This window comes from Coloeus monedula (genome assembly GCF_965178545.1).
Source record: "Coloeus monedula genome assembly, chromosome: 8".
NCBI classification, from domain to species: domain Eukaryota; kingdom Metazoa; phylum Chordata; class Aves; order Passeriformes; family Corvidae; genus Coloeus; species Coloeus monedula.
In genome coordinates this window covers 38,442,088-38,461,217 of record NC_138788.1, presented here as the reverse complement: position 1 = coordinate 38,461,217, position 19,130 = coordinate 38,442,088, and the positions used below count along the sequence as shown (strand labels likewise).

Genomic DNA, 19,130 nt, shown 5'->3' with positions numbered 1-19,130 from the left:
TTTCAATTAATTAAAATACTACTGAACCTTTGGAAAAAGCTGAGCAGTTGGAAGTATCTCCCTCTAGATATGATGCAAGGTGTGATGCAAGGAAGTGTCAGTATGTGCACGTTTCAAGCAAACGTAGTTAAAGTGCTGTCTAACATATTCTCCAGGATATCTTAGACAGGAGGAGCTCTAAAGAACACAGTAACATGACCCAAGCATTTCCAGACTCCTCAGCAAAGCCAGCTTTTCAGTACAGCTGAGATTCACCATTGGCTTATTCTTGTATTTGGAAGAAAAACCAGTAACAACCTTCCTGCCAAGCATGAGGCTACATAACATTCACTTTTAACTGTCTGAGGATCTGGGAGTTTGGGGATTTGCTTGGGGTTTTTTCTTGGTTGGGTTTTATTTGTTTGGGGTTTTTTTTAACTTTTTTTAAACAACTGTCTCTTATCCAGGATATACATTAATGTTTTGGTATTTGTGTGACATCCCAGGGAGATGGCAGTGATTCTGGATAAGAGCCCTGTTCACCCTCTTCTGCTCCAGTCCTTGTTCCCATTTCTGGACCCCACTGCAGGGGTGAACCTAAAAGTCACAAACTATTCAAAACTGAGCAGCTCTTGTGCATTTACGGTGTGTGGCATAAAGGGGTCTCTCCATTTCTAGGACACGACCCTACACAGGTTTTCAGGATAAGCCCATGCCCAGCACCTCGAGCAGCAGATGAGACCGAGACTCCTCCAACAAAGAACTCGCACAGCTGCAAAGCTGCTTTCTGTTTGCAGAGAGGGAATGGGGAGATGGACAGACAACACTGTCGATATCCACGGCCTCAAGAGACTCCACCAGCCTCGCCTTCTTCTGTGACCCATCCAGAGCACCATGGGACCTGCCGTATCGACTTGTGCCATCACCTGCTCCAGCAGGGCCACTTGCTCCCCAAGAAACCACCCGCGAGCCACGGCCCCAGCGCCCTGTCCCCAGCAGCACCCCAGCACAGCAGGGAGGAGCATGGAGAGAGCCAGCCCCGGGCCCCAGCTGGGGGTTAGACAACACCGCTAAGCCGGCGGGAGTCACCGCGGAGCTCAGGCCTGGAATTCCCGGCAGAGGGAAGGGTCCGAACCTGCCCTGCTGCTGGCATTCCCACCGCGGCGGGCGAGCCCGGTCCTGCTGAGCCAGCGAGCCAAGCCCTGGCCCTGCGGCTGCCCCTCGGACACGCCGGCCCTTGGCCACCAGGCCACGGACAGCTTCACAGTGCTGGCAGAAGCGCCAGCTGTGCCAGGTGAACGACTCCAAACGTAAACAGCAGGTCTCTGTGCTGTACATGACACGGGGATTGAACAAAAACGTAAGTACAAGGGGAAAACTTTTTTTTCTGTCCTATGACTTTTCCCGGTTCTCAGCACAGTTGTTTGGACCAATCATGCTTCAAGCAAAAAAACAGCAATGTTGCAAACACAGGAGTAGATAGAAAAGAAACATACAAGCATAGCAGCCTCTCTGCTATTGAATCACTTCCCACCTCATGCCTCTGTTGCAGGTTCATTTTGGGTAAATATCACATTAGCTGCTAGTAAACCCTGCAGATCCACTGCCCTTACTGTCTCAGGCACTTGAAATGGTCTTCTGGCTCTTTCCCACTTCTGAAGTAACTGGGAACAGTGTATTTATTTGCTACTGAAATGTCAACAGAAAAGCAAACAAACAAAACCCACCAGAGCTGCAAGCCTGACTTGGAGATTCCAGTTCCCACACACTAAGAGGGTATGAGGAAGTTTTCACAAGATTTAGAGACTTTATAAGCTGACAGACAACATGCACAGTTTTCCTCCAATTTTCAGGAAAGCATGCACACGTTCCAGTTCCTGGACCAGTCACTCGGCAAAGCATCTGGAAATGGTCTACACTGATAACAGAAATGCAGATAAAAAGGAAAGAGGATTTGCCACAAAATGTTGAACAGAGAAGTATGCTGTCATCCCTAGCAAGTGCTGGGAAGCAAAAGGCAATGGCATCAGCAACAAAAATAAAACCAAGGAAAAAAATGTGTAATGTCTGGCTACAGAGTCACAAAATGTGATGGAGTTCTGGAGGTCCACCTCCCTGCTCAAGCAAAGTCTCCCAAGAGTCAGGTGCTCAGGGCCTTGTCCAGATGGCTTCCAAGTACCTCCAATGATGGAGGTACCACCACCTCTCTGGCATTTCCTTATGAACCTTTCTTGCACTGCTCTGGATGTAGCAGTTTCTACCTTTATCTGTTCAACATGGACTTTCATTATACAACACTGAATGTTCACAGAAGTTCATTATTTTTAAGAAATACAACCAAGCCTTGCATTGAAATTCACCTACTTATCAAGGATATCTCCCTTCACCTGACACAATTCTGTCTTCATCCATCCTGGGATATAATTTTCTGTTCACACACTTCAGTGACACTATAATGATAGTAACAGCCTACACGAACAAGTAGATCCACACAACATTCATATAATTTAGGAAAAAGTGGGAAAAGAACTGCAGATCTTTCTTGGTTGAGATAAGCAAAAGGTGCACAATGGTCATAAATAACAAATACTTTAATATTTAGTAAGGACAGCTGAAGAGAAAAGGGCTTATTCCTTTTTGCTTAAAGGCTGTCCCACAAGACAAATGAGAACTGGCTTCAGAGCCTGGTGAACAGTGGAGCCAGGATCAGGCCTGTCCTCCCAGCCCAGAAAAACAACACTGCCAGTTCATGAAAATAAACTTGTTTTAGCAGAAGATTTTTGGGTCACATCCAGTTCTCTGAAGTGAGTGGGTTGGTCCTATCATACTGTCCCCACCCAGTTCTTGACTCCTTCATGTGCCTGGCAGCATTTGAAGTTAAAAATGTATTTTAAAAAAATCCAAACAGTTTTTCAATTTCTTCCTCCAATAAAAAGCATGACAGGAATTCTAGATCAAAACTTTCACTTTGAACAGACGGTTTTAAAAAACATTTTGAATGGTGAGGTCAGGGACACAAACAGCCAACACTTTTGTCAAAGGGAACCTTCTTTGTGCAAGTCTGCTGCAGCGCTGGACCAAATGACAGCTGTCTTCCCGAGAGTGCACAGAAAGGTCTTCACTGCCCAGAGAGTCCTTAAATAAAAATTCTGAAGTGATTAAAACAGAGCCAGCGCTGGCTGATGGTACTTCATGAGTACAGACTTTCCTCAAGTGATTTTTGTACCATTTCTTTTCCTGTTCACTTGACACACAAAGTTCAGCATACAGTTCTGAGCTGTTCCTACAGGAAAACTAGTTTTGCTTTTCCAAAAGGATTGGTAAAGCCTCTAAACTTAGAGAGTTTGCCACACCAGGAAAACAAAAAACTTCAAAACAAGCTCCCACCACATCACTTTAAAAGATTCAATGAAAGAATTCAGAATTAGGTCCCACTCCCAATGCCTGTGTGCCTCTCACTGTTAACCCACTGCAGTGCCAAGAGTGCCACAAGCCCGGTACAGAGGTGCTCTAAAGAGTCCAGCCACTAATATGCACTGCCTTGCCAACACATTCAAGCATTCAAGGACAATTAAAAAAAAAAAAATTCTTTTCAAGAATGCAGTGGAAAATGGAAAGTGAGGAGTGAACATGTAGAGGCAGCTCTACCTCGTGTGAAGTACAACAAACAGGTTTTGGATACTGCGTGTTCCCATAGCACCCAGTGCCTGTGATCGGCCGCTCCTGTGCTGTGCGAGCGAGGCCTCGTAGCAAGAGCTGAACGTTCTGGAGAAGGTGACGTTATCTACATCCTGTAAACAGCCTCTGTGAGCCTCACCAAAGTGCAGACCCACACGGAGCATCTTCCTTGCTTTTACTTACTCCCATAACTAAAGAGAGCTGGTTTTGCTTTGAGCTTGTGCAAGCCAAGAACCTCTTGTTAAGCAGACGGCTCACACATCTCAGATTATCTGAGCCTTTGTTTTGCCAGGAGCTTCTCCAGTAACCCAACGTGGTGCATGCCCATACAGGCTGTGCTGCAGTCCATATGAGGTGCTCCTCTGTCTTTCTTGAGCCAAGGCTGAAGGAACAAGCCATTGCTGTGGCTCTCACCCATGGCCTAAGAGGAACAGTGCATGGCTTCCAGATGCAAACCAGCCCAAATCAACATTTTTTTCCTTCTGCCTTCAAAGACTGACCACAAGTAGGATGTGAGCAAATGCCATGCTTCCAGTGCTTCTGGAGCTGTCAGTGATCTGCAAGGAGCAGGTAAGCCCAGACCATGGATGGTGGAGAGCAAAGTCCAGACCACGGATGGTGGAGAGCCGGCTGGCTGGCTGTGGCCTCAAGCATAGACAGGAAGTGGGCAAACACAAAACCACGTGTTCGGCTTAGAAACAAGAGCTTGTGTGTGAGAGAGGTCAGGATTTCTTCTCCTTCACCCACATGCTATCCAAAAGCTCTGGCTGGGCAGAACCCCTGGGTGGCCTCTGCCCAGGGCAGGCAGCCCTGCACACCATGCATCACCCATCGCCTTCTTTCCGGCTCTGCTACAATTTGGTGTGACACTAAAGCCTTTCCTGACTAGATCTTCTGGCTGTGAACTGTATTAAAAAATAAACCACGGTGAAATCAGGGAAAAGAAGAAGAGACAAAAAAGACAGGGACAGGAGAATTTGGCAAGGAATATAGGTGGGACAGCTTTTCTCCAACTTGGGAAACAGTACAAGGAAAGATCAGAAGCTGTTTTACTGCGGACAAAGCAAAACCTGAAGGCACAATCCTTCCAGTCACAAACCACAAGCAAAAGAAAAAGCTCTCCATGTTGCACCTTGCCACTTGTAACCACATCCCTGAGCCATGGGTCCCCACCTCGAATTACAGCCCAGAGGTCTCAGCTGCAGTGCAGTGTAATAAACACCCAGGTGTCAGTGACGGTCACACCCCCTAAGAGCTGCTGGAAACAAACCTAAGGTACTTACACCACGAGAGAAGAAAACCTGTGACAACACCACAGGTTAATTGCTTTCCTTAGCTTTAATGTTCTGCTTTCAAGGATATCATCTGTTACAGCTGGCTGACTCATGAAGATGAGTGCTTAACAACTTGAAGACATCAATGAAAACCATCAATTATATCTGACTTCAAATATCATACAAGAACAATGAACACTTTTGTTTGCTTCAGTAAATGCTTTAACTTCAAGCTTTGCCAATAACAGGAAAAGTGTTAGAAAATAAAGTGATTAAATAAAATTTTTACATTTTTAAATGATGTACAAATACTGATACTAGTGCTAAGAGTGTTGAATAACTACTACACACCATTGGAAGAAAAGAAGCAAAAGTAGCATTTTACTTTTAAAACTCTCTCTTCCCCAGAATGATGATTATTGTGTTTAATGTGACCTTCTCCACAATATAAAAAAATAACACATTTCCATGGAAATTTCAGCAGGGGAAGATGCCACTGCAGTAATAGAGATGCCAGAAGGATGCCAAAGGACTCTGACAGGCCATTCAAGCAGCCACTGAGGTCAGAAAATCCTATTTTCCTGTGACCACTTCCTGTTCTCCACTAAGAGGGTGAAACAAGATGATTAGAGAATATCAAATAAAGTATTAACCTACTCTAACACAGACGTATTTTGAGAGTTTCCACATACTAAAAGCACACAACTAGCTTGCAGTCACACCTGTCTGCCTGACTTTTTTTTTTTTTTTTTTTTTTTCCAATTTAAGGTAAGAGTTTAGGGGCAGAGGACAAAGCAAAGCTACAGACAAAGTGGCTGATCCTCTGCAGGGTGGTGGAAGAGACATCTTCCAGAGCCACACTTAAAGCCAGTTTGTCTTCCGAGGTAGTTCAGTCACTTGATTTCCTCTTCCCACTAGGATGCCAAGGCACGGCGTGCCCATGGTGGAGAGGAAACTGAGTTTAACCCGTGGGATCTCCTCTTCAACAGAGGAAAGTGTGTTCAGGACAGCCACACTCACCTTCCTGATGGCATACAAGGCACCCACAAAACTGCAAATCAAAAAGACTCCTTTAAGTGACTCGCTTCAAATCATAAATGAGGAGTAAGGGGAGAGCTTCCAGAAGGAGGTGAGTACACATGATACCAGAAAGGGAAAGAAAGTGTCTGAGGTAAAAAGAAGAAATACATTAGTGAGGGTAGAAGATATAAACAATATGATGAAATAAATAATAGAAAAGGGGAAACAGAAATAGTAAGTAAAAACCAGATCAGCTTTTTATGTAAATCATGAAATTTGAGGGCTTGACTGGTATTCTGTGTCTTTGAAGTCAAATTTTGTGGTAAGAAAATTGATGATGAGAACTTTGGAAGAGAACATAATCTTTACAATATGGCCTAGAGCTTGTCCAAGCTAAAAAACTATCAGATCTGCATGTAAAGCTTTCTTCCTATGGTATCCTATTCATATTACATAGTATCATATTCAAATATGAAATAAAATAGGAACAAAGTCCTTTTAAACAATCACACTGATACAGTGGTGATTTGTGGAAACCCAACAAGCTGCAAAATGCCAACTCTACTGCTATAAAACCACATTAAAAGAAAGGTGTGATTATAATGCACTTTGCCACTATTACCTCCTCATGTTCCATGTGCTCCTGTTGTCAGTGATAGCACTTAATCACAAGGAAAGAAAAGAGTGTCTATAAGATAAACCTCTGAGCATCCTCCTTAAAGGAGGCTAAACACTGTACCAGCTCTTAATGGAAACTCTTTTGCTCAGAAAACTGTAAAACTATCTGCTAAAGAAAAAAAGTGCTGGATTTTTGCTAAAGAAAAAAGTAGATTTTTTTGAGCATACAACTCCATCTTGGAGGAGACCTCCACCCTCTGTGCTGCCTGTACTGTTACTGTTCCAGTTATCTTCAGTAAATTAGAGCTTTAAATTTACAAGTACATGGATGCACAATAACGTGCCACTGCTTTATTGCATGTCTGCTTTAGGTCTTGCTCCTCATTTATATTTAAAAGAGGACTTTGCTCTGCAGCTCATACTCAACTATCACTCTCAGTACACCTCAGGGGCTGAAGGGGAAGGGCTGCTGGTGAGCAGGACACTCACAGCCTTCACATGGGAAATGCTGGAGTTGGGGATGTTCTGCGTGGGGGCACTGGTCACCAGTAACCCCCCAGCACACACTGATACATGTCCTTAGCCTACCCTAGGCGTGCCAAGAGCTGGGTTACTTAGAGCTGACACTCAGGGAGCCGTAAATCAGGACAAGTATTTAGCTCCTCTCCGAGCAGGCTGTGAGGGATTGACACTGACCTTGTCAAACCACACAGCTGCGAGCACATCACCCGCTGTGCACGTCTGACACCATCACCCACCAAAGACCAAACAAAGGAGGAGTTACTAACGGGTACCACTCCTCAGACAGCCTACAGCTGTGTCAAAGCACATGCACCAGCACCTGCTTCTTGTCCCGAGACACCTGGAAAAAGCACCTCTGTAACACAGGCCAGCGTGGGCACTGCTGCTGGTGCAGCTCCACCGTATGGCCCAAGCCCACCAGCTGCCCCCACACACAACTCTCAGCTCATCCCCCAGCACAAAATACAAGCAGCAGTGAATTTTCAAACCAAAATCCCTTTTCACAGCATCATACCAAGAAGGGCACACAAAGCCAGGGCTATTCTGCAGCCAGATCTACCTCAAAATTTCACCTTCTGCACAGGGAGTTTAGAATGGAGTAAAACAAGAAAGCCTCCTAAAAATACAACATAAACATGAGTATGGTAGAAACTGTAAGAAAAACATCTGAGATTCTGCCACAGAAAACCAAACAACCAGAAGGCAGCAACAATACTTAAGAAATTAACAAGGCCACTCCCACAACAAAAAAACCAGAAAGAAGACACCAAAACAACCAGAAACTGGAAAGCACAGAGTCAGATAAAGAGAAGTTGGAGACTACTTATTTCTACAGTTCCCATCATAAAGAACACTGAAAAATACTTTTCCTATTATAAATACTATGTTATTGCTCAAAAGTACATAGCCCTCAAACCCAAGTCTGAGCTGTGAGCGCACAATCTTGCGCCATCAAAGAGAGCAAGACAATAACCCCCCAAGTCTGGAGCCCTTGGGAGCCAGCCAAAGCGCTCCGTGCCAAGCTCAGCCCTGGCAGGCTCCAGCCTGCCAGATCCCCCTGGCCATAGCCCCAGCTCCCACTGAACTTTGGGCAGCACAGCGACAGGGGTATGGACCCACTGGCAAAGACGGGCCAGGACTCTTCTCCCATCAGCCTCTCCCCTCTTCCTCAGTTCTGCTGCTCTTGCCCTCACCTGGCTAGAACACAAGCCCAGGCTCCCCACTCCCTCCCTGCCAGCTGCCAATCCAGCACACCTGCAGGAATGCTCCCACACACTGAAACAACCCCGAGAAACATCACTCTTACCTGGACAGGTTGGGTTAGTTTGATCTTCCACTCCAGATAACATCAACACTGCCTGACCATAAGGATGGGTTAAGTGTTTCTCAGCAGTGAAATCAAGAGTTTCTTTTAAAAAGCCACAATGAATCAAACATTACCTTTCACTCAATCTCATAGCTGTGATTTGAAGAGAGCATGCCTTGAATTGAAACATGCTAGTCTTAATGCTTATTTAGAAATCAAAGCTGAACTAATACATTTCCCATCCTACCACATTCAAAACATTCCACAAAATACAAACAATTATTCATGGGGGGAAAAAAATAGAAGAAAACAAAATGAAAGCCAAAAAACCTCTTACAGTTATCAGCTAATACCAGCTAAATACACAGATGTCCAATACAAAAACAAATCTACGCCCACTGCTTCAGAATCAGAAAATTAGGAGCAGACATGATAAAGAGACACTACACTGTGATCACCACCCATCAGAAGGGCAGGCTGTTTTGAAAAATTATTATGGGAACTACTTCTACTTCAAATTCAATTGACAGACTTCAGCTTTTAACAGAAGTAAAGAATATTTCAAGTTCATGCTCAGAATTAAATAATAACTTTATTTATATTAGTACTACAAATGGGACTTAAAACAGGAAATTCCATCCCTGCCCTCTTTGTGTACTGTATGAAAAAGGGACACATTCACCCAAATGTGGATAGGTGAAGACCACCTTGGAATGTCCAAGGTTATTGCCCTACTACGGCACTGTCACATGAAGGTCAGTGTTCTGTAGAGTCAAAGAAAATAGGGGCACAGGTAGGGCAGTAATGCTGTTAGTCATTTAAAATCATGGGTTATCAGCCCCATACAGCAATTTCCTGGCACACTTCTCCCCTCCTTCTCTTTTAAGCTAATAAAATAACATGTTCTGGTTAACTTTTACCTACCTTGTCATCATTGCACATCTATTCTGACTAAACCTGTCCTGAGAATTTAAGAACTACAAACATCTAGTGGATGAAGATGGAAGGGTTTCAGAAGCTCCAACCTGATTTAGGCTCATACATTCCAATTTCAAAGATAAGTGGAACAAATGAACTATTTTCCAACCCAGGGAGAAATGTCAGAACCTGTACAGCTAAGTCTGCTGGGCATATTGTAAATCCTTTCCCTAAAGATCTACATGGAGACACTAAACCACTGTTAAAGTCACCTAAAACTGACACTGAGTAAGACATGATTTTCAGGTGTGAGCACCAAGGTGGTTTTTCAGTGTTTGTGCCTGCACCCAGATGAACACACAGCACACAGTAACAAAACTTCTGGCTCAGCCGTGACAACTGAATTGCAAAGATCTCCAGCTGCCTCCCGGCAGCAGAAGCAGCCACAGCTCCTGTGCTGCACTGGCCATGAGACGCATGTGGTGAGGGAAGCTTTCTCCACACAGCCTCCCCTCGCCTGCTGCTCACACCCCGCTCCCAGGTGTCTGTCACAGGGGAAAACAAGCAGCACTCAGCCGTTTTAAATCAACTGAACAGAATGAAGGGGATATAGCAGACTGGGAAAAAACCTCAGGACATTAATTAAATCCCTGTACAGCAAAAGCAGTGCAGTGCCAGGCAGATGGATTCTGTGCCTACCACAGCACTCAGCTCATTGCAAGGTACATGTGAAATGTTGTCAATGCAGCTAGAGGAAGCAAAGGAAGCAAGGAATCGGGAAGGGAGAGAAAGAGGGAGAGGATGGGATCACAGGTTTGGGTTGGAAGGGACTTTTAAAGATCATCTAGTTGAATTCCCCTGCCATGGGCAGCAGCATCAGAAGAGGGCAAAAAGAGAAAGAGTGACTCATGGGTAGCCTGAACTCCATCCTTTGTTACTGTGTATACTGTAATAAAACCAGGAAGAGATTCTATAACAAGAAAAGCATTAAATGCTTAAGTAAACACAAAGGTAACAAAAATCATACACATTCATATTCACGAGATGCACATGTTCATGTAACTTGGAAGAATATTTGAAGATCTAATACTCCATTAATGTTTTTAATGAAGCAGCAAAACTACTAGAGGAATGAAATGAACCCAGCTCAGTCCCTCTTCACTTTGCCATGTTTATTCATGAGCTCCCAGGTCACCACTGCAACAGGTAATTAGTGGATGGGGATAGCTGGCAGGAACAAACCCGTGTGTTATCATAACCTGCTTCTGGCAATCGGAGAGCAAAAAAAAGCAATCTTCCCTTCTTTGCAAAAGTACAGCAGGTCAGCAACACCAGTGATCTAGGAAAGACTGTCCCACCCAGGCAAACCTGCCTACCAAAGGCATTTTAAGCTATAAAATGCTGGTCCCAAGAGCATTTGCACACACAAGCAAACAGTGCTCACACAAAATACACATGAAGTGCAAATCACACTGCTGCCACACAGCACCACTCAGGCTGCTGGGAACGCACAGAGACGGGGCAGTGCAGAGCCATCACAGGGGTCTGCTGGTGGAAGGGGGGCAGGAGTCCCACCCTGCAGGGCCCTCCATCCCCAGAGCCCCTGCCCAGACCCAGCCTGCCAACAGCAGCCGCCTACATGGGCACCTGCCCTGGAGCTCCTGAATGTTTCCCAGAGGGCTCTGGCCCACAGCAGATGGGATCCCAGCACAAGAGCCAGCAGGACTGTGTGAGTGCGGGATACCTGCCCTGGCCATCCCATCTGCTCAGCGTTCCTGCACTGCCTTGTGACAGCACACACCATAACACTACCTCGAGGTCAGGCAACATCTGACTAAGAGTGCAGTGTTTAATTAAAATATATATTTCCCACTGAAATCAGAAATAGAAAACATGAGTTAAAGGAATGGGAAGTGGTTTTCCAGCCCAGCTCTGGCACAGTCCATCAAAGCAAGTCCTTGTTCAGGACTGAAATCATTCCAGGTCACAGCAAAGAAACATATTCCTCGACTGCATGGGAAGGGCCCAGCAAGCAGAAGCAGCCACTGACAGCTCCCACACACAACTCAAGAGCCAAATCCCCAAACCCAGTTAATGTCACCTTTCCTGCACCCAAACTGCACTAATGTAACTCCAGAAGCTTGGCCAGGCAGCCACCAGTCCCAACTCCAACAGCCACGCACCAGGACCACAACCACAGATGTTCAGAGCAGTCTGTCAGTTTCCCACCCTGCAGTGAAACTGATCCAAACGAGCTCGGTTTGGTTGCTGTAGAAAACTAAATTTTTCATGGCAAGGCAGTTGCTGGCTAGAACTGAAGAGCATTTCCTCCGGTACAGCAAACGCTGCACAGGGAGCACGCTACAGGAACGCCCGAAGCCGCAAATACCAACCAGGAACAACCAGGAAATGGCTGGGTCTGACAGCCAGGGATTCCTGCACTGACAGTGCTCTGAAGAGCCTGCTCTTATCAAAGCACAAGAGCACTTGGAGTTGCAGGGTTCATATGGATGGCAAGCTCAGTGACACAGAGGTGTCGTCACCCCTTGGCTCCAGCCATGGAGTACGAAAAAGGCAGGAAGCCCACTGAACACACTGGCATCACTCACACAGAGATGCTGTGTGTGCCCAAGGCCACAACCATGACAATTACTAAGGAATGAGCATTTTCACAGTGTTCATTTAATACAAAGTGGCATGTTTAAGTGTAAAACTAACTATGGTGATAACTGTAGAAGTTTACTTAACTTGAAGAAAAGATGAACTGCATCCTTTGACTACAGCTGTTACGATCAAAGTGTGAACTTCAGAACAGCCTTTAAAGTGATGAAAAAGCAAAGCAGACTTTGAAGACCAAAAAAAAACCCCTTCGGTTACTGCATTTCGGGGCTCTGTGCATTGGGCTTAGAGCAAAGCCCGTTGTAAGACACAGCAAGAACACACAGCACAAGCCTGGACCAAATTCCATGCCAGATGTGCATTACTTTGTAACTAGCAAACCCCTGGACATGCTCCCCTCGGGCTGTGGGACGTGTCGGCATTGCTCGGGCCCAGGGGGGCTTTGCTGCTGGTTTCAGCGGCTCTCCGGGGTCAGTCTCCGGGGTGCGGGAGCCCAGCGATAGTCATCGACATCTGCCTTCATTCACGCACCGAACCGAGCGTTCCTCCCTCTGCTCGCTTGTGCCAGCTGCGGCTCTCGCCTTATTTGCAGCGATGAGAAACGTTCCCGAGGTTTGCCCGAACACACTACGCCGAATAGAAATTACGCTGCATTTTCGTGTCACACCGTGCCCGGCAGCCGGGCAGGAGCGCCCGGAGGCGGGCAGGGCGCTTCGGGGGGCTCCGCCGCTCCCCCAGGAGCCCCCGGACACTGCGGACGGTGTCACACGGCGACCACCTTGGGGACAGGGACACGGCACCGGCGTTCCCCGTCCCCCCGCTCCTGGCGCTCCCACGGCTGCGCCGCCGCCCCGCGCCCCAGCCCTGGCTCCAGCACAGCCGTCCCACCCTGGGAAGCGCCGGGACACGGCCGGGACGGCCGCCGGGCCCCCCTGCGCCACCGGCACCCGCGCTCGGGGCGGCGGCGCGGGGGGCGGGCGGCGCCGGGACCGGCGGCCCGCGAAGCCCCAGCTCCCCCCGGTGCCCGCGGTACTTACGTCGTCAAAGAGGGACCCGACGTTGGCGGTGACCAGGAGCACCCCGGCGCCGGCCGCGGCCGCCTTCCCCGCCATGGCGCGGGCGGAAGCGCGGCCGGGAGCGGCGGCGCTGCGGGGAGCCCGGGGGCGGGCGCGGGGCGCTGCGGCGAGCGGGGCGCCGGGCCCGCCCCGTCAGCGCAGCGAGAGCTCCCGGTGCAGGCAGCCCGCGAACATCCGCGCCCTGCGGGGCCGCGGCTCAGCGCTCGCCCGCCGCCGCGCTGCTGCTGCCGGGACGGCTCCCGCCGGCGGAGGCTGGCGCCGGGCCGCGGCGCATGGCAGGGCGGCGGTGCCGGCGGGGCGGTGCGGGGCTCGGCGGGGCCGGTGCCGGGGCGGGTCCGGGCGCTCCGCGGTGCCGCCGCCGCTCCCGGCTGTGCGGGCGGGCGGGCGCGCCCGCCGGGATAGCGCTCTGCGCGCGCGACGTCACGGCCGCCTCGCGCCGCTCTTAAAAGGGCAACGCCAGCCGCGGCGGGGCGCGCACACGCAGCCGGCAGCGCTGTCCCGCGGCCCGGCGGTCCCCGCGGCGCGGAGGACGCGGGTGGGCGCTGCTTGGCGCGGCGGCCGCTCCCCGAAGACCGCGCGGGGCCCTTGGGCCCCCACCTGCGAGCGGCGGCGCTGCCCTACCGGCCCCGGGGCGCGGGACGAGGCACGGCGGGCGGGCGCTGCCTCCCGCGGGGGGCCGGCTCCCCAGGGCAACCGGGAGGTGTCCCCGGGGGCCCCCCGTGGGGATGGCGGCCGTAGCCCCGGCGGTGCCACCGCCCGAGCGAGGCTCGCGGGAAGCGGTGCCGGCACGGGGAAGGGCCCGGCGCAGCATCGCGATAGGGCTCTGTCGCAAGGGGACGACGAGGTGGTTGGCGATGCTGGACAAGCATCCCGGCTCTCGGCCCGGGAGCGAACAGCCCCGCGGAGGGCTGGGCTCTAGGGGTCCGTGCAGAGCCTGGGGGTGCCCCAGAGTCTTCCGCAGCTCACGGCAACCCCCGCTGCGGAAGGAACCTGCTCGGTAACTTTGCTAAAGAAACGTGAGAAATGACAGATAAGTCACTGCTGCTTTGCGTGAAACATCCCCTGTGACGGTCCGTGTCTCACTGATCGGAGCAAGGGACACGACGCGCGGAAACCCCGTGCCCGAGCTGGCCGAGGGTCAGAGCGGGGGAACGCTGAGCTGATGGGCCAGTCCTCTCAAGTCTCCTCTGAGGCGAGCTTTCTCAGGCAGGGATGCGACCGGAATGGCAAAAGCTCTGCCAGATTCTGAGCGCCGGCCTTCCTTGTCAGAAGGTACAAATTAAATGTACAATTAAATAAAAAATGTATTGAAATTCTGGAAATCTGCCTCATCCATGGGATACTTGCTGACGTCCAGTGACCTGTGGCACACAGATAGATGCAATGCAGAGACACGGAACAGTGCTGGACTTCTCTGGAAAGTCTTGTCTAATGTTTTGTGCAGCTCCTGAGACAACTGTTGCATAAAGTTGCACTGTAGCTAAGGTGATCTTATGTGGATGCAGCCATCAGAGCTGTCAAAAATGAGCTGATCCAAAACACCGTCCTGGTGTACCTTGTTATATTCACACACAAGGAAAAAGAAAATAAAATGGGGAAGGAACTTTTGCTGCTGCTGTGTTTTTGGCACAGTCTTACAGCTTTCGGCCAGCAGCGATTACATCAAAACCAGGGTATGCTGGAGGTAGCCGTGTCAGGTTACACCCAGCTGGAAAGGGATCCCAAGCCATATGGCATCCAGGTGAAAAGTTTGGCATGCTCAAGAACAGGAAAATAGAATGTAAAGAACCCAGCGAAGAATCGCTGCTGCGATGTGGAGGGACTCTGCCAATTGCTTTAGTAGAGGAAGTTCTACAGAGTGAGAGTATCGCAGCTGCACACAAGTAGAGCAGGTCCGACCAATGCCTGGGCTGATGGCTGTGAATCCCACACCTCCTGCAGAGACAGGAGTGGATAAAAGCTTAGAAAACAGGAACATAAAGTATCACAACATATATAAAGTGTTTTCAAATGAGTTCCCAAGGGCTTTATCCAGCAAGGGATTATCATGGAAGCTGTTTCCAAAAGCAAGGGACGCTGAGCACTGAGTGAGGTGCAGTGGTACCCGAGAGCAGTGGCTGTGTGTGGGGCAGCACAGGCCAGACAGAACATCCCACACACCCACACCCCCACAGAGAAGCAAAGGGGACAGGACCAGCCCAGACATGTGGCCTGGGCAGCTCTGGCGGTGACCCATGGCAGGAAGGATTGAAGCTGGATTCTGGGTTGCTACAGGATCCAGTACAAACGTGATGGAAGATGGAGGGGAGGGGTAGAGGGGACATGAGCTGGTTTGCATTGGGCAGTGCTGATACTTTGGTACCTGCTAAATTTGGATGAGCAAGATCTGTACCTGTGCTATGTGGGAAAAAAATAATTGGACAAATCCGTTTGAATATGAAGTTTGCCCGTGGCAATGGAAGCGAGCAGTAAGTAGAAGTGCTCATAAAAGGTGAGGGCTGACTTACATGTCCTCACATGAATGTTAAACCTCAGTGGGTGCTGTAGAGCTGGTGCTTTCCTCCACATACTGCAAAGGATAACTCTCAAGAGGGGATGGTACACTGCAATGGTGGGGAAATAGGAATAAGCATGAAAGTGACACTTCCCATCTGTCCAGTGAGCAGGAGCTGTGGCTGCCTCCAGCTGTGTCTGCACCAGCTCCAGCATTCCCAGCATGACCCTGAACTGAGTCCCACGGGCTCAAGGGTCAGAGGCAGGTCAGATATTTCTCTTCCTCCCCACACAGAGCTGGAGGGCAGTGGGAGCTGATCAGTGCATTACTGTGGGGAAAACACCACTACTGGCTAAGGTTGCTTCATGTTTCCTGTCACAGCTCCTCGTTTTCCAGTACTTAAAACCCAGACAGTGTAGTCTGAGTATTTCCAGTCTTGGTGCCTGCCTTGAATGCTAAGATTGAGCAAGAGAGCTCAAGAATCAGGTTAGTTTTTACAAAGTAGCTTTGCAACAATGAGGTAAAAATGGTCTTGAGGCTGAATTTTTCAAATCACCCTGAGGGTCAGATAAGTGCCCAACATCACCGTCTCCATGGATTTTTATTGCACAGCTTGGGAAACAATGTCACCGCTTGTAAAGGTGCCACAGAAGGTTGTCTTGTAGGCTTGGGATATTGTGTTTTTGACCCAAGTTGCAGTATTTTCACTGCTTTTCCTACTGAAATAAAACAGGAGCGTGGCAGCACCAGGCCAGTGCTTGGAGCTGCAGCTCCCTGTCCCTTGCGAAGGGATGACGGAGGGAGTGCTCACATGCCGGTTATGTAATCCCTCTATAATCGTGTGTGACTTACTTTCATCATTGCCTTTATGACTCTACTAATTGGCTTATGCTTTTATTAGAAAGATCTTTATGAGGAGCTTTTTACGTGGGCAGGAATAACAGCAAAACCCCCAAATTACATCAGATTAACTTTTCAAACGCAATGTTGTGTTTTACTGTCTGAAAGCTCTTTTCTGACCCTGAAGGATGGATTCTGCTCTCCCCCTGAGAGGGATCTTAGTGAGATTTGTGAGACCTCCCAGCAACTGGTTAAATGGGCCATTTTGTACTTTCCAGGCTGCAAAACACAGATGAAGGAAATCGTCACAGTGCTTTCACTGTCATTTTTTTGTTTTACACTTTGGGAGGTAGGAAGGGCTGCTCTAGTATCTGCTCCCTCCACTGACTTTGTTGCTGGTGCCACAGAAACCAGAGTAGAAAACCTCCAATAAGGTGCTCAGTGTCTATTCTGTGCCTCGGACCACAGGTCGCCAATGTCAGGTACAAGTGTCAGGCTGAGTCCTGCAGCTCTCACAGCTGCTACAGGTCCTTCATTTAGGTTCAAGTCATTTGAAATTCTTCTGAACCATTTCTGAACTGGACACAGCTTCAGCTATATTTCTCAGCAGAAACTTATTGCTGTCCATTATGAGATATTTTCTGCATAAAAAGGAAACTTCATGGTCTGTAGCTCCTGCGATAACTGTCCAGGACAGCTCTCTGGGAAGCATAGGACCTGCAGTGTTTGAAATCCATCCAGGTGAGCACTGACCATCCCTGTACCTCCTTTACAGGTCAGTAAAGGAGCTTTCCAACTGAGAGCACTGGCTTCTCACTATCTTCACTTGTACCGCTGAATTTTGGGCTTGCAGACTTGGGCTCTCAGGAGCAAAGCCTCCAAGACTCAAAATCCTTAAGTCGGTCATAAATGTTAAATTTATTTGTGGGTGCAAGTGCTTACCTGGGTCCATAACATGGGCAGTTTTGTGGAGAGCCCATTTCAAGCCACAAACATCTCAAGAGGGAAGAGCTGTGCAGTAACTTAAGCTGAGGTTTTCCTACCAATTTTTTAGACCTTGGATGTTTGGATGTGAACACAGTAATACTGTGAGGGCCCTAGGGGGCAGGGGGCTCCCTGAGGCACTGGAGTCAGCAGAGCAGAGCCCAGGGTCTGCAGGTTTTGCTTAGATATGGAGCCTAAATATCTTTAAGTATCGCTAAGGATTGGCCCTATGAGCTGTTGAGTTTTTTCCCTCAGGGTGAAGCTCCCATCTCAATGTCCCACACCTGCAGTGCCACTTGTATTTAAAGCCTTTTGCTGTGATTCTGAGCAGCTGCAACTGATCAGTTTAACACTGAAATTACAGGTGATACACACTGGAGCTGTTCACAGCCTAGCACACAGGTGCTGCTTGTTTTGTCTCTGGAGGATGGCAGAGACCAGCAGCATCTGCTCACACTCCAAGCCAGGAGGGAGGCAACAAGGACAAATGTAACTTTGGACAGACATGGACTGTTTTCTATAATTGTTACAAATGCCATTTCTTTTATTTAAAATTCTCTTTTAAGGTGCTGCCATTTGATCAGGTCTATGACACAGATGTATTTCTTTGTATTTCCTGGAGTGGGTGTCCCTTACCCCAACAAGCACTGAATCCATTGGCAGTCCATGCTATGCACTGAAAACACTGCTTTAAAACAAATAAATAAAATATAGCTACTGAATTTGTTATTCAAAAACAATTTCCAGCTGCACCACAATGTTTCCCAGTGTGCCTGAAACTGTTTGGATGTTGCTGTCCTGTGCTTACAGCCAGGGTGGACAGGAGGGACAGTGTACACTTTGAGGGTGGTGAGGCACTGGAACAGGTTGTCCAAAGAGGTTGTGGCTGCCCCATACCTGGAAATGTTCAAGGCCAGATTGGGTGGAACACTGAACAACCTGGTGAAGGTGCCCCTGCCCATGGCAGGGGGGTGGTCCCTTCTGACCATTCTGTGATTCTGTGGCTTTTGCAGTGGGTAGGATGTGATTTATGTTATGCTGAGCATACAGGAGTAAATCAGGGCAGAAAGGACCTCACAGGCTGGTGTCTTCAGTGAGGCTCTATTTCTTCCAGCTGCTCGAGGCTACAGAAGTGAGATGCTGCTGCTGCTGCTGCTGCTGTTCTTTGGCAGTGGATGCCTCAAGCAGCTCCTGCAGTGAGGTGAGGCTGGGGGAGCAGCACTGTTCCACTGCAAGCAGGGAAAGGGCAAATGGTGAAGTTTGCGCCTTCACTGCCCTGGGCAGCTGTGTCAGTGTTTGCCACCATGCAGTGACAAAGTCCACAGGTAAAGGGATCCTAAAGAATAGGACTGGTACATGTGGGAATAAAACTGAGGACTCACAAATCCCCTCCTGTAACAGCAGGCAGCTGCACTGCTTCTGCAGCACTTCTGCAGTATCTCAGGAGTCCAGCTTCCTGTATAAAGTATCATGGAGCACTCTGTGAGAACCGGAACATAATCCCGGGAAGGTGGCGCCTGGACAGCCTGTGAGCATCTGCATATTAATGTGAGAGACAGACCCAGATACCCAGCAATAACCCAGGGGCTCTCAGCCAGGTGTTGCTGGCATCAGCTCAATAGGGTGGCTTCCTTTAGCAACACAGAGCTTGATAAAGGGCCTGTGTCCAAACTCTCTTGAGCAATAAGAAAAGTACACGCTGATAATCATCATCAGCTATGTCAGCTGTATTTCATAGAATAACAGAATCACCGAGGCTGAAAAAGAACTCCAAGACCATTGAGTCCAGCCTGTGCCCAATC

General features: G+C 48.8%; 1 protein-coding gene across 2 annotated transcripts in view; it reads right to left on the bottom strand.

Moving 5' to 3' along the window:
* INPP5A (inositol polyphosphate-5-phosphatase A) overlaps positions 1-13,285 on the bottom strand; it is a 193,731-nt gene extending 180,446 nt beyond the window's left edge. Inside the window, exon 1 of one of the 2 annotated variants that reach the window (XM_082285746.1) lies at positions 12,972-13,285. In XM_082285746.1, coding sequence (XP_082141872.1) covers positions 12,972-13,046 — 75 coding nt within the window. In that variant the 5' untranslated portion in view covers positions 13,047-13,285. The remainder of the gene's footprint in view (positions 1-12,971) is intronic. The other variant, XM_082285747.1, reaches the window with a different exon arrangement.
* Between the last annotated feature and the right edge of the window lie 5,845 nt (positions 13,286-19,130).